At 39.9% G+C, this 23820-nt stretch overlaps 1 protein-coding gene across 1 annotated transcript; it reads right to left on the bottom strand.

The window, feature by feature from the left end:
* znf512 (zinc finger protein 512) lies at positions 1–19284 on the bottom strand. The gene is made up of 16 exons (XM_022192709.2): positions 18988–19284; positions 16045–16175; positions 15857–15912; positions 15586–15644; positions 11749–12323; positions 11449–11538; positions 10439–10543; positions 9923–10047; positions 9674–9760; positions 9258–9356; positions 8960–9127; positions 8154–8351; positions 7833–7934; positions 7380–7442; positions 6591–6689; positions 1–5815 (listed from the first exon to the last, which is right to left on the bottom strand). The coding sequence occupies exons 2-16, from the start codon at positions 16142–16144 to the stop codon at positions 5087–5089; spliced, it is 2655 nt and encodes an 884-aa protein (XP_022048401.1). The 5' UTR covers positions 16145–16175; positions 18988–19284; the 3' UTR covers positions 1–5086.
* Between the last annotated feature and the right edge of the window lie 4536 nt (positions 19285–23820).

The following is a 23820-nucleotide window of genomic DNA, read 5'->3' as shown; positions in this document are numbered from 1 at the left end:
TTAAATATACAGATTTTTAATGTGGCATTGGTTGACACAGTTTTCCAATAGAAATCATGTCTCACAAAGTTAAAAAAAACAAGCTCTCTGTGTTTACAGATGGCACAAGGCTACTAACTGACTGTTTAAATCTGGCCTAAATAATATCATTATTTAGCATGGATGGTGATGGAGGGTCACATCAGAACAACTTTTCACTATTTTCATTAGTTGACAGAGCTCCTTTAGTGCACCGTTAATAACACTACTCCAGTTTCCAGCATAGTACGGCCGCGGGATGAAACCTCTCAAAGGCGACCGCTTCACTTCAGGAGGTCAGAAATCAAATCTGTGTTTTCAATCAAGAATTTACACACTGCACAGTCATATGAACAGCATCAAGAACCTTTAGAATTTGTATGAATATTTGACGACTGCCACTGCTCCTCCCTACTGTGAAAACTGGACTTGTTGCTGGTCGTCTTTGATTTAATTTGTGATCAAAATGCTTCTGTCGTGGTTGTAAAGTGGCTACAAACTCCTCTGCAACATAATGCAAAAATAGAATAAAAGCAGCTTTCAGGTTTGACTGAATCTGGACAAGAGTTGTGCATGAATAAAAACAAATGCTGCTATCTGAAGAGGAAGACAAAAGAATTAATATTTTAAAGAATTAATGGTTTAGTTTGAGCCTCACTAATTTATCACATTCTGCGTTTCATTTTCAGTTGAGCTCTAAAAAAGGTGTTCTTGGAGGTTAAAATGAAACGTCAGTCCTTATTTCGCTGTAGATTTTCAGACAAGACGAGCACATCTGTAAATAACTGAATAATTACCAGCCTACTTGAGTTGTACAGAGGCACCGCTGATGTTAGCAGGAACAAGTCAGCATCTCTGCTGTGAAAAAGGCCTGTATAACTGTGAAGTTCTGCTTTCCACTTCAAAGTGCATGCATGCCGATTAACATTTGGTCACAAGCATGAGCGGACATGGGAAGTATTTCAGCCAACAAAACTCAAACCAGGTCCTGTAAGAGGCTACGACACAAAAAATAAACACAAAGAACCAACCAAACAAACAAAAAAAACCCCTGTTACACACATTTCTTCTAGTATTAGCTTCATTTGTGCCTCTTTAAGCCTCTGAGGGCTGGGTTAGCAGCCACTTGATCTGTACAGTCTTATGCAGTTCAACACAACAGCGCAGCCTTCCTAATTCAGCGTTTATAATGTTTAGCTTTTACTGGCAGCATTGAAAACGCGGACATTCAGTTATGAGTGTTATCAGTGTGGACGCTAACACACGTGTCTGTGATGCAGTTAAGTAGCGCGTTACAGCTTCTAATCTAATTTTACTTCTTTCTTTTTGAGGCAGTTTTTTTAACAACTTTGGTGTCGGCTTTGGGGTAATACAATTAGTTGTCAACTAATACATTATTCTGCAACTATTTAGATAATCGATGAAATCAGTATGTGTAACTTTCCAGCTTCTAAAATTTGAATTGTTTTAAATTTGTGTACTCCACTATGAAAGTAAATGCAACATCTTCGTTTTGAGAACAAAACAGGATATTTGAGGACATTATCTTGAGCTTTGGGAGGCACTGATTTAAAATCGTCACCATTTTCTGGCCTCTGATAGAGTAAACAACTTATCAATTAATCAAGAAAGTGATCTACAGATTATTCAACAATGAAAATAATAGGTAGTTGCGGGATTATGCTCTGAACGGTCATCTCAGACGAAGACACAAACATGAACTGGTTTACAGGGACTAAATAAGTAAGAAGCAATGCACTGCTTTTTAAAGAAAAGCAGTAAGTAGTGTATAATACTTTTTTTGATTCCGTTCATCATAGTTAAAGCTGGCTACATTAAATTCTCTATTTTACATTTCATTACACAAAAATAATTGAATGACAGCATTAAACATTGTAGATATCATAAAAGTGGACTTCACAGCTGAACGGTTGTGTATCAAACTTAATCAAGTGGCCACAGAGCGTACGCAATCACTGATGAAAAACACATATTTGCTGCATTTGATCTGATTTTGAATCATAATTCTAACGATCATCTTATAACAACTATTAGGACGCCGTATTCACACTGATTTAAAATGTAAAGGTCATCAAAACAGTCTTGTAGTGGTCAGGACCAAACATGGAGGAAAGATAGGGTAATAGTAACATGATCAAGAAAAGAGTTCCATAAATGAAATGTTTGAGTCTAAGCAAAAGCCAGTGGCAGCATCCAGTTATCTGGGACACTGGATGTTGACAAAGAAATTGCAGTACATTCTCCATCCTTTCTTGGCACCAACAGTGAGAAAAAAAACAACAAAAAAAACAAGACTTTCTGAAATACTCCCCATGCCCTCAGAGGTTTTACATTTTAAACTGAACCAAAAGGCATCCAATGGAGACCAATGGAGAGTAGAGCACTTTAAACAATCAGATACAGTAAAAATCACTGACAGAGGATTTCTTTCACATAGTTTCACAGAATAAAGGGTAACTTTAGTAGAATAATTCTATTATCTGGCAGATCAGAAGTGCACAAGAGAGGGAAAACCCATAACTAAATACATTCATAAATGCAAAAAGTTGTAAAAAAAAAACAAACATACAAGACGGTGTTAAAACGTCACAAAGAAATGACTGACAACCATATCTCACTACAGTAGGTACAAAATGCAGAGTACACAAACATTAGGGTACATGCTATCCGTTAAATATCCTTTGAAGACTGAACTGAGGGTAAAAACTCATATTCTCCATGTTAAAAGCGTTTTAGCTTTCCTACATCACTGAGCTGTCATCAGCGTTAGTGGTGATCTGTCTGCATGTCTGCATTCAAACCTTATCTGTAAATCACCGCAGTTAGGTATCCTCTGTTAAAATGAAGACAATAAAAAGTCTTCAAACATTTGTTTGCTTGTAATATCTCTGTGCTGTTGCATTATACTCAGCTGACCAAGTGTCTGCCTGTATCAGAGTGTATCTGGGAAGGGAAAGACAGCTGTAGTTTTTGGTTTGACAATAAATCAAGTGCGTCTATCTGCAAAGTAACATTTATTGGTGTTTTATTCTAACCTGTGCTTACTTCATTTCCATGCTGATGAAAATTAGTGTTTTCTCTTACTTGGAATGTTTCAAATAAATAAAAAAGTGAAGTCTTCAACATAAAAAAATGAACTAAGGTTACACTTCCTGTCAGTTTTCAGTCACACCTGATGTCATTTTCAAGAAATGCAGTTTTCTTGAGCAACTCCATCCACTGAGAACAACCACAATGTGTGATTATAAGTGTGGAAAAAGCCAGCAAGTGACCTTTGAATTAAGATTGTGTTAGTCAGTTTCTGAAATACTATAAAATTATTGCAAATTAAAAATTCTCACATCTCAACAATATCTAATACAACACAGGAATACATGTCTCACAACTCCATTTAGAGAGACACATCACCGACTGTTAGTATCAATTTTAAGTTCTACATAGAGACATTAATCTCTTTTGTACTTTTTTGTTGTTTATGTTTCTTGGAAACTACCTAAAACCTCTAAAGCTCTCTGCTTAGCAGGTCTCAAAAAATCCTACACAAACTGAAAGAGAACGCAAATCTCGATGGTTTCAAGGTGAAATACATTCTGTATATTAACTGGAGACCTCCTGCACAGACGAACTGGGGAGGACGGACAAGCTTTAGATTTAAAGATGGAGAATGTGATTGCAAATGGGAGACAAACAAAGCGACAATCCACACAAACACTATTCAAACGTGTTCTGTGCACAATCATGCTCATGCACAGGACGAGGGAAAGGAAGGGTGATGAGATCAAAGGGGGCAGTGGGAGCGGGAGGGATTTTAATGTCTGCGGTGCGCTTTCAACATCTGCGAGAACGCAAGGGTCTGGGTGACATAAATGTGGTCACCTGCCTCTATCTGTAAGAGTTTCCCCTCTGTGGATGTCCACGTGCAGCCCAAAATATGTGACATGGACAGTGGTGCACATGCTCCATAGTAGTGTACAAACGCCGAATATGGAGGCATTTGAGGAACATGTACTCCAAAGGGATTAGAAAGCAGCATAAAACCAACAGCTACGCATTCAAGGTCTCTGCAGCAGTGTCTGTGTGCATGCATGAGGGAGTATAATCAAGGCTAAACTCTAGCTCATGCTCACTATGTCAATATCACCACTTTTCCTCCAGAATCGCAGACTTCACCTTTAACACTAGTGGTACTAACCTTCCTATTCCACTGTTCTTCAAGTGTAATTTACCTGCACTGGAGAACTACACAGATGCAAACCTCTCATGTTACCACAAGCTGCCGGCAGATTTGGTTCGACAACGGCGACTTAATGCGAGCAATGAACAAAGCTGCATTCGCTGCAAATACACGGTTAGAAAATGACATGTATTCACACATCTGAAAAGAAAACATGATAAAGGAAGGAACAGAAAGAGAAGAATCCAAGCCAGAGAAAAGTGATCCTTTCTTCTATCAAATCCGACCAGGACATTGTTGAGCCCAGAAAGGCCAGTCAGTTGTAAGCAAAAGTGAGGATGAGTAGTATGAAGTTATATAGATCATACTTAATAGGCACAAAATCTTTTCAGAGAGCGTGCGACTACACAGGTCTAACAAAATACTATACTGTAGCATTCTCTCTGTAGGTTAACTTTTCCCTTTAAGGTAAACATGAAAGACGAGAAATGTTTATCAAACTTTTTAAAAGAATAAGACATTTAGAGTTGGTGAAAACAATCTGTTACAGATAAACACACAGATAAACAGCAGAACTACATTTCTCCAGGCTATACAGTGACAACCATTTCATGAGTGATAAGTCTCACATCCACGCTGACAATGAGGTTGTCTTTAAGATATCCATCATTATCTGAAATGTTACAGGTTTCTAGTGTTTGTCCTCAGCTGCCTTCTCACCTTCATCTCTTGTGGAAAACGAAGAACATGTCTTTTTATTTCTCTTAACTAATCAAGCATGGACGGACACCTGTCCTACCTCTTATCTACCTCCATTAAAATCAGCTGAAAACAGCTGGAGTGTAAGTTCTCTGTGCTAATCCAGGGTCTTTTCTAAGCGTTTCTCTGCCGTTTTCCAGCCTCCGTGTGGGGCTCCATGATGCCTGGTCGTTTCAGGTTCCACTGGTCGATCTGTCTCTGCCTGTCCTGCTGCTCCACCTCCGATTCACTCGACGAGCTGCCGGTATTACTGCTGCTACTGCTGCTGCTGCTGCTGCCGCTGCCACCGCTATAACCAAAGCAATCCTTCTGCTTCCTGCCAGCCTTCCCCCTCTCCCCTCCTCTGTCCTCCTTCTCTCTCCTTTTAACCTCCACCATGGCGCTGCTGTCCTCTTCAGCTTTCTCATCCACAGCCATATCCATGTCGATGGGGCCCTGCTCTGGTAGCGGCACAGATTCTCTACGGTCCATGTCCACCCACATCGGCCCCGCAGGAGGTTCAAGAGGGGTGTAGTGGAGCATCGGCTGCTGGAGCTGGGTGTCCACTTGTGGGGAGAGGTTCTGTCGCTCTGGGTGGAGGAACTGGGTTTGGTGCTGGAGGTGATGCAGAGGCTGCAGTGGGTGCTGCAGAGGCTGGTGCTGGAGCTGATGATGATGATGCTGCTGTTGATGATGATGATGATGGTGGTGGTGGTGGTGCTGCTGCTGCTGATGATGCTGCAGGTGGTGATGGTGGTAATGATCCATATTCTGTTTGTCCACATTATGGGAAAACTCCTTGGGCTGGTTTTTGAGGAACTTCTCAAATTTCTTGGAGGCCTTCTTGTTCGTCACAAACCAGTCCTGGTGAGACACACAGCAAGAGAAAAAAACAGAAGACAAGGCCAAAGTATAGTTGTTGCTCTGAATTGGTGGAGCTATGCGACGATCAGTGTTGGTTTGTCTGTCTGTCTGTGTGTTAGCAACATTATTCAAAAACGAACTAACGGATTTGGATGAAATTTTCAGGGAAGGTCAGAAATGATGCCACGACCAACTGATTAGATTTTGACAGTGGTGCAGCTCATAGTCTGGATCCACGGATTTGTTGGAGATTTCAGTATCATTGCGAGATAGCGGCAGGGTGTCACTGTAACCATGACAACAAGTGAACACTACGTCAGCTGGCTACTGATGATCACATGATTGCGATGATAACACAAATCCACCACTGATGACTTATCTGGACTTATCCCTTGGAAATGATACAAGGAACAATTGATAAATTGTGGAGGTGTTTCTGAGTCCCATCAATTCCAGCCGCCCGCTACATATTTAGGTCACGTGATTCAGTATCCGTATGTAACGTAGACATGTATAACACACACCTGTGCTCATCGCAAGGTCATTTCATTTGTGGGTACGTCTATGTAAAATGGCCACATTCTATGGTGCCGTGATTTCGGAAACAAATTTTTTTAAGATTTCAGCCGTTGGAAATGATACAACTGAGCAGCCTTTGCAGAGCACTGCACTCTGATTGCTTTTCTTGTTATTGTTGAAGTCATCTAGAGTAACATTGTGAAGAAAACAAACACTGTGAAGGTGCAAAGTAAGACACGTGTGAACCTCAAATTACCTGTGAATGGACAGAGTTAATGTGGTATTTCACTCCACTTTCAGAGTTAAACTCCTTATTGCAGATCAGGCATCTGTATTTTCCAGCCTCAAAGTCGCCCTAAAACAGGATCAAAAGAAATAAATGATTCTTCAGATGACTCTCTGGTCCTGGAATACATTGTACTTGTAAAAACAGTCACTGCACACCAGGGCTGTAGTGTTTACGTTGTCTGGTTGGCTGATATGGGCTCATCCAACCAATTTTCTTCACTTCGCTGGTGTTACTTTGATCAGGAGAAATACGATACATTTACAGACTTCCAGGATTAATTCATTTTTTTGGTGGCAGCCCTTCATTTTCACATCTTTGATCTCAGTCATCCTAATTGTGATTGTTAGGTTGAACTTATTTAACAATTACTGAACATTTACTGCCCCAAATTAATGAACAATATGTTAAAGAATCGTTGGTGTGGCTGCATTTCATTCAGACAGAGTGTAAACTTTGTAAACAGCAGTTTGTACATCACAGCTCAACAACCAACACGGCAGCTATCTAAAACGGTCTAGTTGTATTTTCAGAAATCATATGAATATGAGTAGGTGCACATTGGCTTTTCTCCAAACAATCATTTTACTATAAAATAACAAGTTTGATTTAATATGCTGCAAATTGTATGTTATTAGAATACAATAGAAATACTTTATTGATCCCTAAGGGGAAATTCAGTAATCCCAACAAACAGTATTTTTGTGCAATATATGGATAACATCTTTTACTCCAAACTAAAGAAATAAAATTACACACTCTTGTGCAGAGTCCCAGATGAGCTTTCAGTCCAGACACACTGGTGTAGGTGCAGCCACAACCCTGAGGAAGATGCAAATGACATTTCATCACAGACCACAGACCGTGGGTTCAGAACTTCACATAATAACAAGTTCTCAATGTCAAAACTTACAACACATTTACGGGTTATGAACAACTAAGCCAAGACAAATGATACATCATTAAATAAATAAATTCATAAACGGAGCATACAGATAAATGAACATCGCACTGAAATAGTAAGTGAACTTTCCACTTATTGTTTTAAAGGAATAAATCTTCAGAGCGATAGTCCTCATGGCGATGCTTAATTGATACTTTATACCTCATTATACATATTGTCTTGCCCACCTGTTCCAATTGCACACATAGCAGCCATCATACCCATACAGTAAATAAACAATGTTTAACTGTTGTGTTGTTGTTTTCTACCTGGTTGGGACACTGGACTTTCCTCTGCAGTTTGACCTCATTCTTCCACTTCCTCAGCACCTCCTGGCTGAAAGCAGGCAGGCCTGGTCGGGCGTATTTCAACTGGGAGGAGACAGCATGGAAAAAAGAAATCAGTCAAAGCTTAGAGATCAATGAAGGCGCACTTTTAGTTCATTCTAGCAAAAGAGAGAGCAACTCCATGTGTCTGTTTGGCTTTCAAAACAGTATAGAGGTTTACTCTTCTCTAAAGATCTTCTCTCAAATTAGTGAGTACACCCTCACAAACCCTCTCACTGAATGTGAAACCAAATCTTCTCCTGCCTTTTTGTCATCTGGCACCAGGTCTGACTGAAACTTCCTCTTGGGCCAGTCTTTGGGCAGCTCGTTGTTGGCAATCTCGGCCAGGTGGAAGTTGGCCACCTGAGCCGAAGCTCGCTGCACCCTCCCGCTGGCCGTCCTCTCTGGGTTGGCCTCCCTCTTGGCCTTCAGAGCCTCATCTTCCTCTGTCTTCTGTGGTGTCTGGGTGACAGGAGAACACAGAGGATCAAGAGGGCTAACTCGATGGAGATGAAGTGAAACACACAGCCGATTTCACAGAGATGCAAAGGACTAAGCAAAAGTATAAAATTATGGGCACCCTTGTAGCTCAACAGGTTGAGCAGGTGACCCATAAACAGGGGCTATAGTCCCTGATGCAGTGATCATGGATTCGAGTCAGCACCATGGCCTTTGACTGCATGTCTTTCCCCACTCTTCCACCCATGTTTCCTGTCTCTCTCTCCACTGTGCAGTACAATAAAGGCAAAAAAGTAACTTAAAAAAATAACTTTGTCCCCTAGCCACCTGAATTTATTTACAATTATATAAAAAAATATATATTATTTCTGTTTTTGCTTTCAAGCTGATGCTATATTAAGTGAAGATTGTAATTTGTCTCTTGCACATAACACTCCAGCCCCCTGGGACCCTAATCAGGATTAATTCAATTCAATTCAATTTTATTTACATAGCACCAACTACAGGTCAAATTGTCTCAAGACTCTTTACAGAACCCATATGCCTGAACCTTAACTGGTGTATAGACAATGGATGGATGGGTAGTGACTAAAGTAGGACACGTGACTCACAGGAGCATGCTCTGATTTCAGGTGGTACTCTAGACCAGCCTTGGATTTGTACGTTTTCCCACAGTGAGAGCAATTCAGCAGCATCTTCTCCAGCTCGGACTCCTCTTTACCGCACTTCTTCATGTGGTACACGTATCCCATGATGCTAGTGAACGCAGCACTACAGCCCTGGAAAGAAAATATCCTCACTGTCATATTATTTTACCAAATTTTCCAACTTAAAAGTAAACAAATTGCCAAACAGCGGCCAAAAACAGACAAGTAATGTAAAACTTCAGCACAAATGGCCACAGTTTACCTCTTTCGAGCATTTCAATTTTCCCAGTCTCTTCAGGATTTTACGCAGTTTGTCTTTGATGGCACGATCGTCAAGGTCCTTGGCATCATCTGCTGAGGGCTGGAAAGGGCAAAAAATGAGGGTCACATACTATCATCTTGCCCATCAACTCCACTAAGTGTGTATCTTGGATTACTATAATGCACATTAAATCTAAGAAAATACTTATTGTCTTTCATGAAAGCTAATAGTTGTAATAGTTCTAATCTGTTAAACTATAGTTTAAAAAATAAAGCTAAGCAGTTGAACAATTGATACAAAACTAAAAATCATCAGAACAGTCTGGCAAAAAATTCAATGCTGCAGAGCAACTGAGGTCCAGGAAATGAATAAAGCCAAGAAAAAGAAACAGCAGACTTTGTGCAGAAGAGTCTCACCAAGTGGCTGTGGTCGGCCATGATGTGATACTTCATCCCTGTTGAAGACTTGAGCTGTTTGCCACAGTGCTGGCAGGTAAAAGGTTGCTGCAGACGACAGAATGACACTACAATTAATCTGCTACAGACGTAAGATGAAACATGTCTTGAAGGTCTCGTTTGTTGTCTTTCCGTAGACAACCAAGAAGCTTTGGCTGCTCTATATTTTATCCAAAACACTAACATCAATGCTCTACACTGAGCTCTCACCAGTCGGCAGTTCTCCATGTGCTTCTTGAGCCCCTCCACAGTCTTCCTGCTCACACTTTTACATTTTGGACATGTGACTCTCCCTTTGGCAACAATCTGGAGCTGCCAACGCTCCTCTTGGCTTCCTAATGGATGCCGACAAATAAGAGATTCATTTTATTTTGCACAATAAGACTCTTCAGTAAATAGAAGCAGTCCAAACCTTACCTATTCTTACATACAACAAGCTTCCCCTTACACTTTAGTATCAACTTTAATCGAAAACTCAGCTCATTCTGGTGTTATTTAATTTGATTTAGAATTTAGTACAAAAAGAACAAAAAATGTTTCTCTCCTGGGAAGATCAGTTTCAATCAAGTTAAAAAAGTAGTTTCTTCCCCATTTGTTATCTGTGTGAGACTGTTTTAGTTGAGAAAGTGTGTAGAAAACCTGAGCAAAATCAACGATTTGTTTTTTTAAATATTTAATAAACGTCTATAATTAACTACAAGATTTAGTAGCTACAGCAGCTTTCACCTGCAGGGTAGGTTGGAGGTTCCTTCTTGGTCGGGAGGATCGGAGGTTTCTGATCTTCACTTAGCTGGGCTGCTGAGGCCTCACCAATGCTGGCTGCATCTGAACCTACAGGATTTACATGGGATGGATTATTGTTTTTGCTATTTCTTTGTCATTTAAAGAAAAAAACTGTTGGCCCAGCTGACCAGTCAGAGCAGACTAGACTTTTCAGGAGGGGGCCTTAAACAGGGGCTATATGTAGCTGAAGAGAAGAGATGCTACAGCAGTGTACAGCCTGAGAAAATAATGTTCTATCAAGTGCCGAAACTGAAATGATGAACCTGTAAATGTGTATATTATGGGCTCTTAAAAAATACATAATCTGAATGTTGTTTCCTGATGAATATGCTTATATGACACAGCAGCTGAATGCCTGACTAGCCTCCACAGACTGCTGCCAAAAGATCACAACTGCTGATATTAGGTTCATTTCCCTCAGTGTTACTCAACATGATTAATTATTGTTGTGGCAAAAGCTTTTATGTCCATGAATGTTTGTGGCTGTTGGACAATAATCATGGCTTTCCTGCAAAAGACAGCCTGGCACTGGAAGACAAATCCCTGAATAAAAAAGGTTTAACATCTTGCTTGAATAATGGCGGCGTCACTGAAATGATTAAAAGTATCATTCTCCAACCAAGCAGTAATACAGTCAGTGGCTGTGCTCTACTAAAAGGCTCCGTCAAAACATATTAGCGCCTGAGAGTGCTGCTGCTGCTGACAACTATAGGAAGCCAATATACTTCAGAAACAGACCTAGGTTGTTGTTCTGCGATGATCTCAGGACAAATCGTGAAACAACTTTTTAAATTCTGATTTCTAATTTAAAAAGATTACTTTGGGGCATCTGTACTGCATTTCTGCTTAACACCGAGATACCTGCACTGGAGAAATCTTAATGCAAGTATTCTTCAGAAGGAAACGTAATACATGTGTTAGCCTGTTAAATAGTGGACTAGATGGTCTCTTACAGGAGTCTCTGCCCTCTGGTGGCTGTGGGAAGTTATTGACAGGAGGGCTGCGCTCCATCTCCGCTCTCTGGACTTTCTTCATGTTCAGATCTTAAAAATGAGATCACAGAATCAATCTTCAAAACAAAAACAAAGGACCGCCCACTCTACACAGGACGTCATACAACAATATGAGCCACAATATTTTCAGCATGACATAGTAAAAAACTGGGATCTTAAAGAGGTTAATTTAAACTCAAACATTAACGTCACTGTCATGCAGCACATACTAAATCATGTTTAATCAGTGTGAATATTCACCAGGTCTCCAGACGTTTCCTCTGTCCCTGCTTGTGTTGCTCCAGCCTTCGTCTTGGCCTCGGCCACTGCCCCACCCCTGCTCCGGCCCCGACAAGGTCCGATCTCTTTCCGGATCTCTGCCTCCATTCCAAGCCTGATCTTGGCCCCGATCTCTGCCAGCCCCCCATCCCTGCTCAGGACTTCGCTCCCCGCCCCTCATCCAGGTCTGGTCTGTTTCGACATGAGCTCTGTCTCTGCCCTGTATCCATGTCTGGTCTTGACTGGAGTGTCCTGCTCTGTCTCTGCCTGAGTTCCAGACCTGGTCCTGGGGTCGGTCTCTGCCTGGGGCCCAGGCGTCGGGGCCTCGGTCCCTACTGGAGTTCCAGCTCTGGTCCTGAGGCTGGGACTGCTCCCGGCTGGCATCGAGGCCTTGAGGCCAAACGTCCTTTGCCACCAGCCTTGGAGGGAGCCTTGCAGTGGGTGGAGCCATGGACTCTGGGTCCGACCCATTGGCCAGGCCGTCTGATGACATCACAGAGCAGCTGGTGGTCGGGTAATCTACTGTTCCTATGGAAACACTCTGGAGGTCCTCATACCTGATAAATAAATTAAAAAAGACACACCTATCATTTCAGAAAAGAGGCTGAAAAAGTTAGTCAACCTTTAATTACATAGTACTTGACTTTATGGATCAGATGCAACTGGACACATATCTATTACAGAAATGACCTATAATTAAAAAACAAGCACTTAAAGTTATCTAATTAAAAATATAAATATATTCCATTAGTTTTTCCACACTGTTCAACAGCAAAGAAATGATGTTCATCACACGCACTTGAAAAAAGCCTTTGCAAACTAATTTTGCAGCAAATTGTCCTAATTAAAAGATGTAAAGCACAAAATAGTTCTACATATGAAAGCAAAAGAACAAATGACGGCCTGACTGTGCTGTGGTTGAGTCAAAGCCTAGGAGCTGAATGGTTCACTATGCAATGACTCCTTTTAGTCCATGCAAAGTTTCTCATTTTGATTTTCTAATAAGCCCTGATCTGCTCTGTTCCAAGTGATCTGAGACATGCTGTTTTTTTTTTGATAACAACGCAGCCGCAGGATCCCAGTGTGAGTTCTCAACTGATGTTACGACTGAAGTATTTCTTTGAAGGTTGTTTTAAGCATGAGAACAGATGAAGAAGACCTTGAAGCACGGTTCAGCAATGTCAGTCACGGAGATATTGTTTTTCTGCTTCAACACAGCCTGATGTTGAAAACTGTCACAGGATGTAAAATGTGAACCTGAGGCTAGCCTACTGTATCTTTTAAAAAGGTCACTGCAATAACCTCTATTTATGATAAATAATGAACCAAAATACCTCAGTGCCAATTCAACCATTGGCGGGCATTTGGCTCACATCATCATCAATATGAAGCAGGGCTGAATGGTTTACTAAAAGATATAAAATTGCAATTTTCTGACAGATATTGTGATTTAATTTGTGAAATAATATTTCAAAGTCAAGCTTCAGTTCAATATTTACTGATTTACATATCAAAACGTGAAGGAACAGTGAAACCAGTAAAACCACTGAATCGTGGTTTTTATTCTGGGTCAGGTGTGCTGCAAAATGTACGAGGTGTTGCTATGGAATCCTGACACTAAACTACAGTATGTACACCTTAAGCATGAAGCACATATTGAATAATGGGTAGCACAAACAACCCTTGAAAGTTGACATTTACTTTTCCCCAAAATAAAGTTATAGAGACCAGTGTGTAGTAACTGTTTAACTGGCTTTTCTTATCAGACCACATCTATATTTTTGCTCTAGCAGTTTACTCCACATTACATCTCATTACGTGAATTCTTTCACTGCTTGTTGTTAGCCACCTACACATCAGTCACATCTGCTAAACGTTTAATATTTAGTATATACACTCATCAAAAATATAAACGCAACACTTTGTTTTTGCTCCCATTTTTTATGAGATGAACTCAAAGATCTAAAACTTTTTCCACATACACAATATCACCATTTCTCTCAAATATTGTTCACAAATCTGTCTAAATCTGTGATAGGGAGCACTTCTCCTTTGCTGAGATAATCCATCCCACCTCACAGGTGTGCCATATCAAGATGCTGATTAGACACCATGATTAGTGCACAGGTGTGCCTTAGACTGCCCACAATAAAAGGACACTGTGAAATGTGCAGTTTTGTTTTATTGGGGGGGTCCACTCCTCTTCAATGGCTGTGCGAAGTTGCTGGATATTGGCGGGAACTGGTACACGCTGTCGTACACGCCGATTCAGAGCATCCCAAACATGCTCAATGGGTGACATGTCCGGTGAGTATGCTGGCCATGCAAGAACTGGGACGTTTTCAGCTTCCAAGAATTGTGTACAGATCCTTGCAACATGGGGCCGTGCATTATCCTGCTGCAACATGAGGTGATGTTCTTGGATGTATGGCACAATAATGGGCCTCAGGATCTCGTCACGGTATCTCTGTGCATTCAAAATGACATCAATAAAATGCACCTGTGTTCTTGGTCCATAGCAGACGCCTGCCCATACCTTAACCCCACCGCCACCATGGGCCACTCCATCCACAACATTGACATCAGAAAACCGCTCACCCACACAACACCACACACGCTGTCTGCAATCTGCCCTGAACAGTGTAAACCGGGATTCATCCATGAAAAGAACACCTCTCCAATGTGCCAGACGCCATCGAATGTGAGCATTTGTCCACTCAAGTCGGTTACGATGACGAACTGGAGTCAGGTCGAGACCCCGATGAGGACGACGAGCATGCAGATGAGATTTCCTGAGACGGTTTCTGACAGTTTGTGCAGAAATTCTTTGGTTATGCAAACAGATTGTTTCAGCAGCTGTCCGAGTGACTGGTCTCAGACGATCTTGGAGGTGAACATGCTGGATGTGGAGGTCCTGGGCTGGTGTGGTTACACGTGGTCTGCGGTTGTGAGGCTGGTTGGATGTACTGCCAAATTCTCTGAAACGCCTTTGGAGATGGCTTATGGTAGAGAAATGAGCATTCAATACACGAGCTACAGCTCTGGTTGAGATTCCTGCTGTCAGCATGCCAATTGCACACTTCCTCAAATCTTGCCACATCTGTGGCATTGTGCTGTGTGATAAAACTGCACCTTTCAGAGTGGCCTTTTATTGTGGGCAGTCTAAGGCACACCTGTGCACTAATCATGGTGTCTAATCAGCATCTTGATATGACACACCTGTGAGGTGGGATGGATTATCTCAGCAAAGGAGAAGTGCTCACGATCACAGATTTAGACAGATTTGTGAACAATATTTGAGAGAAATGGTGATATTGTGTATGTGGAAAAAGTTTTAGATCTTTGAGTTCATCTCATAAAAAATGGGAGCAAAAACAAAAGCGTTGCGTTTATATTTTTGTTGAGTGTAAAATGGACCTTGATGTCTTTGATAGAGACTCTGAAACAAAACTGATTCAAAAATGATTCTCAGTTTTTATCAGTTTGTTCCTCTATGCAGCTTAGGAAGACTGAACGCTACATAAACCACATCTTTAATCATGCAACATGGATGAATTTAGCAAAAACTAAGGTGAGCGGTGAAAGCAGCTGATACAACCGGTTCCAGAGACAAATAGAGAGAGAGGAATGGCTCAACAAGTGGCTTGTGTTTGCAACATTTTGAAAAGGGTAATAACATTCACTTGTGAGCTCCTAATGTGGCAGTAATGATGGAATTTGCAATATAATGTCAAGAGGCACATTCCAACTATCATGAAGAGATCTGCTGTGTAGTTTGTCAAACAAGTCTAGAAATCAACAGATTAATGAATCTCTTACCTTTTTCTCCCATAAGTTCTTTTCATCTTTACTGCGTCTTGGGATTGAGACTCGTCATTCTGAAACAGGCAAATACAGAACTGTGAGGCAGAAGTCCAACTGTGTGCAAAGAATGAACAGATTTTTATTATTAGAATGTATAATTGGACTAGCTTACAGCATGGCTAGGGTAGATATAATAATTTAGGAGTATGAAAAGAAAAGCAAAAGAATAAAAAAAGACACGGGATGTATGTTCTGTTCTGTATACTGCGCATGGATTCATAAATACCTCTGGGTACCCAACTGCATTTAATTCACAGCCTCTTTCTGGCATTCGCTGGACAACTGTTGGAGCAGAGAAGACATACTTACTCGAGATCAGTAAAGCACACTCTAGGAAATGTTCACTGTCAAAATGACACCGGTGTTAGTTGAAACTTGCCACTTAAAGATGTGACTGAATAGCGCTTCCTTTACCTGGACATGGCACTCCACTTTTTGGTTGGGACTGGACGGGCTTCCTTTTTCTTGGCACATACAAAGGTGACATATCCCCTCCAGTGTGGGCGGGGTCCATGCTAGGGGGGTCCAACACCCCGAAGAAATCACTGACAATGCATCAAAAACAAAATCAACACATTTGCAGCAGTGGACATACATTCATGTAGTTTGGGTTCAGCTGTGTTTTAGATTATGCTTCCACAGGACCACAGAATTCAGGTATTTCTACTGCTATGTTGGAGACTGACAAAATCTGTGAAAACCCTCTGGAAAGTCACTTTTAATGGTCCCAAAATGCCAACCAGGAGAGTACTTTTGTGCGTGAAACTAAGAGACCAACTTTTAAGTTTGCTCCATGCTTGAAAGGCATTTCTGTAGAGCATTACTTAACTTGAATTAACATGATAGGTTGAACATATTTAACTGAAAAAACCCATTTTGTCAGTGTAATTGAGAGCGTGATTTACTATTCCTAAAGGGCAAAACTCTAAGACAATGTGAGCTTCTTTATTCTTCTTTTTTTTTCTTGATTTTATTTCATGTCAAGACTGATTCTGAATATTTTGGCTAACCTGTTATGGATGAATGTACATCATGCAATGATAATTAACACTGACAGAGCCCTTTTAAATGATGTTAAGTTTATCATAAGTGTTAGATTAAAAACAAACACACGTCAGATAAAACCATTTATGCCAGCTCTATATTTCTGCTATTACCTTGTCTTAGTATGATTTGTTGAACTTTAGAAACTCTCAGAAACTGGTAAGGTTGAAATCTGGCCAATCTAGTCAAATATGAACACATTTAATGACTTGTTTGTTGGGGTGAGAGATGCAAACTAACGCACAGTAATGATGCGACTCTTGGATACTTCATACATTGCAGGACAATCATCTGCAATCCATCACAACATCTGTGCAACTGAAGCAGAAGCAGACCCCTAAAAAGGCAAAGCTGGGACTATGTATTTACTCACTGCAATGTGGTGTCCGTGCTCCTCCGTATCGTCGTTATTATTCACTTTTAATAATGTGTCAAATCAATTATAGAGTCCTCTGATTTGCTTTCTCGACTGCCCCTCTGTGAGTTTCAGTTTAATTAACCTCTGTTCACTTAACTCTCATTGACTTGATAAGAGTCATTACGAGGGGTCATGAAGCAGTAACTCCGTTAAGTCAAACAGCATCCAATCCAATTATAACGCTAAATTATTTTTTTCCCAGGAATTCCTGATAAAAATATACTAATTTAAAAATGTGCTATTTGGTCTCTGATGAAGCCACCTCTCTCCACTCGTAGTCGCAATATGAGGGCAATATGAAGGATTTAGGGATTTTTCTGACAAACATTTTGATTTAATTTGTGTCATCATTTTTTAAAGTCGAGCTTCAGCTCAATAGTCACCGTGGAAAAGATTTAAAACATGTGCTTAAGCAGTATCACATGAGACACTATCAAAAATATGAATGTCAAAAAGAGGACAGCATGAATCTGTGAAAGCACTGACACTATAAAGCCTAGATCAGACACGCTACATGATGGATTTTCAAAATGCAGCTTTTATGATTTGCGAGTTCCATTGTTTCAAATCTGATTAAAAATTGGTCAACTCTTCAGCCATGGTTATACATCACAAGTAGCAGCCTACTGAGTAATACACTAAAACATTGATTAAGAAATGTTCAAATAACACATGTAAACAATAAATCCCAAATGTGTTTGGGATATTTTAAAATCTGCCACCAAGATTTTTATTTTTATTTTTACTTTAAATATCCATCATTTCCAGATGTCATTCCTGACCTAGCAGTTTCACAGCCATTTACACCCAGAGGCGTGTGAGTCATTAATAAACCATTAGCCATGTGACTGAGGGTGACAATAAATATCATCAGAACTAATGAAGTTAGAACTGAAGAAGTCTCTTGGACGAGAAGTGAAATATTTTCAGGAACTAAATAGAAAAGTCCAGCTGCCTCTACTCCCTAATAAAGTGATCTCCCTAATAAAGTTGGCCCATCTGTTCTGCAGCATGAGCATGGCTGTAAAATTAAGCCGAGAAAAGCATGCGATTTGCAAATTAATCTGATTCATTGGAACACGGTTCATGAAAGATAAGGACTGAAGTGAAATTCAAATCTTGTATATTATGTCAGATAATAATCACGGAGGCAAATTTCAACTTAAAACTGAATTAAGCCTAATTTAATTTAGGGACTGTTAAGAAAAGACAAATATATAAAGTCATAAGTAAGGTATACACAGTTTATAAAGGGGCTGGCAGTCCATTTATTAATATTGATTTACCTAAATGTTTCTTCATCTTGCTCATTTTAAACATGGATTACGTATGCAAGTGTTTTACTAAACGTTAGATTTAGTGTAATTTTTCGGTTCTAATTGTACACTGCAGTAATTAGGAGGGAATGTGGGTGTGTTTGTGAATAAAGCAGGTCTATCAGAGCCCTGATGTGCCCTGCAGGTCCAGGCTGCTGTGTTTACACTGTGTTTCCATCATGCTTGACATCTGAACGCTGTTTGTGAATGTACGTGTCTCATGTCATGTTGAATCCTGCTGCTTTAATGGAGGACTAACTGCACACAGCCTTCAAAATAGGGGCAGAAAACTGTTCAAATATAAAGTATGTATGTGGTGTTTCCCCCCCTCCTCCCCGGTCCAGTAAAGCTGTGAAAACCAGCCATTCCCGGACTGAAGAAAAAGGACTTGAGCCACCATCATCGTTGTCTGTGTGCATTAAAAAAACTGGCTTTTGACGACGACGGGGAAGAAAATAAACAAAGCTAAAAAAAAAAAAAAAACAGAGCTGGTGTTAGCTAGCTAACAGCAGACTCCCTAACCTGTCCAGCCTGCCTTTCATTGTTTCTCAACGGAGGAAGAAATGCCAGAGAGCCTACCGTCCTACAGCTCAGTCCCTCTGCAAGGACGGCCAGCCTCCATGTCTTCGAGCCCGGCCTCCTCCGTCGCCTTTTCCCCGGCAGTGAAACCAGCAGGAAGGCTAGCATGAAGGAAGGACCGCTCCGGCTGTCAGAGCGCTCACACACACAGCCTGAGCTTCTGCAGCATCTAAATATGAATCAGTGAACGCCGGTATAATTGTGCTCAGTGTCTGAGTGTTGTTGAGCGGAACGCCCTCCTGCTGGAGAGAACAAATAAGACCCGCATCTGCTGCTGCCTTCACGGCCCGTCGGACACACCTACACTCACACACTGGCACTGGGATCTAGAGACAAGCAGTGGAAGAATATGTATCACAAAAAATGGAAAACTCATTTCATCACTTTCTAAACATGCATTTATTATAAAGCAGCAAAAAAAAAAACTGCTCAATTAGATGTAGTAATGCTTACATTAATACTTGATTTGTGAGTTGAGAACATATACCCAAGTGTTAACCCTCCTGTTGTCTTCATTTACGGGCACCAAAAACTATTGTTTCCTTGTCTGAAAAAATTCCAAAAATTGAGCCAAAACAATCTCCCAAATTTCTGAAAATTTGCCAAACCTTCAGGAAGAAAACTGCAATAATTCCTTAAAAGTTTCCCTTAAAATTGTATTTTAAAAAAAGCCCCAAAATTTGGCAAAAATATTCTTGTAAATATTTTCAAAAACATAGTAAAAATCTTCCAAAAAATCCTAAAAATATCTAAAGTGATTACATATATATCAGTAAAACCTTTAATATTCTCTTAAGAACATTCACATAAAAGTCAACCAAAATCCTGCTAAATTTGCTGGATTTTGGTTGATTTTTATGCGAATGTTGTTAAGAAACATTTTTAACATTTCTTTTTTCCACCAAAAATGCTCAAAGATTTCTCCAAATTGTTGAAAATGTGGAGATCAGAAGTTCACTGTTAAAATATATATATATTTTCCCCACATTTTCAAACTTTAAAATGGGTCAATTTTGACCCACTCGACAACACGAGGGTTAAGATAAGATAATAATTAAGTACAATGACATGAAAATAAACCAAGGACAGAAAACATTAAGTGTTAAAGCGTACAAGCTAACAACAGTGTCTAAAATAGGATTTCAATAAATACAAAACATTTGCTAAAAAAGAAATAAGCTACAATACAACTATAACAGAGCAGTAATAATGTCGATGTTATCCCAAAAGAATAAAATGATATACACCTGATAATTTACTACTGCATTGCACATTATTACAGAATATTTCAGAATTTTTTACCTGTTTCAAGCCACTTATACTTCTATTCCTCTACATATTGGACGGAAAAAGTTTTTTTCACTGCTAAATTAATTATTCTACTACTTTGTTGGTTAAGATTTTCCAGCCATTTATAAACCTTTAGTATATTGTGATGCATGCAACAGTTTAAACTGGGGGCAATCAGTTCCAAAACATTCCATCAGCATTCTGCAATAATCTGAAGTGCAGACATCAGACTACAGATTATTACTCTGACATATTGCCTACAAGGCTGTGAAAATGTCTAGACTAGATAATAAAGACCACAACTGACGCAAGCGAGACTCCAGAGTCAATGACAGTTCAGTTTAATCATAAAACTATGTTTTCACTCACTTTTCAACCTTAGAATCGACTACAGCAGAACCCACCTTCAGGCCTTGTCAGGTATCATGCTTTGTAATTCACATTCAAATTACTGCTCATCAAATATCCACAGACCCATTTGGCACAAACGAAACTTGCCCTGAAACAAATGCCCTGTTACCCTGCCTTTCCCTTCATTACCAAGCTTTACCTCTAAATTTACATTTTGCAGAACCTGAAAGCTTTAACTGTGATCCCATCTGTCACCACAGAGACTAGAATTGCTGTTGACATTAAAAATGATACGATCAGATATGGATTGCTGCTCTCTATACTTATTTTTTATAGGTTGACTAATCGCAGGGACCGAACACAATAACAAGCAGAAAAGGCTTTAGCTCAGACAGATGAGACCTTACGATGTGTAATTACAGCATGGAAAGCAGGAACTGTCTCCAACAGTGTTTCTAAGTCATGACTCATCATGAACTGCATTTAATTTCAGCCAACCACAGCATGAGCTCGTTGATTAACAATAATTGGAGCCAGGAGAGAAATCAGCTGGTGTGGTACTCGTTTGGAATAAAGACACAGCTATTGATCACTCCTGAAAACCAATCCACTGATGTGATGATTGGCTTCTACAAAGTTGCATTTTTGGACGAAAGAGCTGGGAAGTTGTGATTGCAACTGACAGAATTGATTGACATCATTGGATAAAAATGATCAAGACTGTAAAATGCCAATGAACTCTGCAACTTTTTTCCATTTTTTAAAAATTCTAGATGACTGCAGAAAAAGTAAGTTACTGTACACTCCAATAGGCATTTATTCACCAGTCAGAATTCTGACTTGTACGAGCAGACCCTGAAGGCAGCAGCAGTGGGACCAGGGGGCGGGTCCCCCTGACAGCACATTCAGGGAGGAGGTTAGAGACATAGTAGACGCCGCATCGACCGCTACTGCCTATTGGGGCTGATGAGCGGTGGGGCCGCCATCTTGGTCCGGTCACCCGCTCCACTCAGCGCTGTTTGACAGCACATTTAATCCATCTTAACTCTGAATATAAAACTGATTTTCACGCGTTTTTTATTTTTATTTTTTTGCTGCAAACATCATACATGTAGCTATGATACAGGACAAATGGTTCGGCGTATTTTAATATTCATGGCGGGAATAATAATAATAATAATAATAATAATAATAATAATAATAATAATAATAATAATAATAATAGGTAATAGAATATTCTGATATTAAGCTCGACTGTAGACAGGTATTTTGAAAACACTGTAAACACACACACACACTAATATATGTTAGAGAAGCAGATAATGGCAGTAAAGTCAATTATTTTAATAATTTGAAGAGACAATATATGATTACACTATATATATGTCAGGGTAGAGACTGCGATTTGGTAGAATTGGAGTCTCTACCAGTAGAGATTGCGATCGCAATCTCTGCCAGTAGAAACTCCAATCCTACCAGTAGAGATTTGTCAGGGCTAAGGTTAGACTTTTAAGGTTAGGGTCAGGGGTCAGGGCAGGGGTCAGATTTAAAGGTCAGGGTTAGTTAAGGTTAGGGTCAGGGGTCACGGCAGGTGTCAGATTTAAAGTTCCATCTCTACTGGGAGAGATTACAATCGCAAACTCTGGTAGAAACTCCAATTCTACCAAATCGCAGTCTCTACCCTGACATATATATAGTGTAATCATATATTGTCTCTTCAAATTATTAAAATAATTGACTTTACTGCCATTATCTGATTCTCTAACATATATTAGTGTGTGTGTGTTTACAGTGTTTGCAAAATACCTGTCTACAGTCGAGCTTAATATCAGAATATTCTATTACCTATTATTATTATTATTATTATTATTATTATTATTATTATTATTATTATTATTCCCGCTATGAATATTAAAATACGCCGAACCATTTGTCCTGTATCATAGCTACATGTATGACGTTTGCAGCAAAATAAAAAATAAAAATAAAAAACGCGTGAAAATCAGTTTAATATTCAGAGTTAAGATGGATTAAATGTGCTGTCAAACAGCGCTGAGTGGAGCAGCTGACCGGACCAAGATGGCGGCCGTATTTCTCGCTGCGCAGCACCCCGAGCGGCGTCTACTCTTTATTATGTCTATGGTTAGAAGGCCTGTATACACACACAGCAGCCATGAAATGTTCTTTCTGAATTTATATTTGACATTGCTGGCAGCAGCTATGTAAATTAAAATGTATTATATGAAGGTTCTCCCTATTTGCAAACATTAATGAGGCAGAATATTAGAAACAACTGTCAGGGTAACAGTCCACCAAAAAGCGTCAATATCTATAACCTCAGCTCTAAAATATGTAACTGAATTAACACCTTTATGACAAAAAACAAAAATCAGACATATCATCAGACTAGACCTCATGGCAGAAGAGTTACTGGACTACATTAGAGTGTGCAGGTAAGAAAAATAACTGTTATTATATTAGGTCCATGTGTGGGATCAAGTACAAATATTACATCGAGCTAAACAGAAACAAAACAGACCTGATGTAACTGGCATCTAAAGTTTAACAATTGTTTGTCTTAGCAAATATTTACCTTACATCCTGGTGCCTTGAAAGCAGGTTAGCATTCATTGAGAGTCCTGTGATGAAAGTCCAGCCTACTGTTTGCTACTGGACAGGTGGTTTACAGAATCAGTTTGCTGTAAAAACAGGCAAAAAGGGAAGCACCACAAAATATCAGAACTGGACAATGATTTAACATTCAAGATGAAGATGAAGGTGAAATTTAAATAAATTCTGCAAGTGGATCTTTACATTCACTTCATTCATTTGCTTTGCTCAGTAAATAAAAGGATGCAGGATGAACCTGTTTGCATGTAGCCTCCATGTTGTGGGGGATTGTGGAACATAGTTTACAATATGTTTTGGCAATAATAATAATATAAAAATGCTGTTGTAAGATGGTCACCTCAGCTGTACATACTATATAATACTCTGCCTCCCTCATGAATGTAAACCAGGAGCCTTTATTCATAAACAACATAGCAACTGCCAGTGGCTTTGTATTTCCATTGTGTCAAGATCCCTCTAGTGGTACCCTTGAGAAAGTCTGGCATCTCAAAACGAAAATGAAAGTGTTTCACTGACAGCAAGGAGTTGTTAGTCTGCAGTGGGGAAGGAACACGCAGAGAC

This window comes from Acanthochromis polyacanthus, chromosome 16 (assembly GCF_021347895.1).
Source record: "Acanthochromis polyacanthus isolate Apoly-LR-REF ecotype Palm Island chromosome 16, KAUST_Apoly_ChrSc, whole genome shotgun sequence".
In the NCBI taxonomy this organism is placed as follows: Eukaryota; Metazoa; Chordata; class Actinopteri; family Pomacentridae; genus Acanthochromis; species Acanthochromis polyacanthus.
The sequence above is the reverse complement of the archived record's forward strand: the minus strand, read 5'-3'. Positions and strand labels throughout refer to the sequence as shown.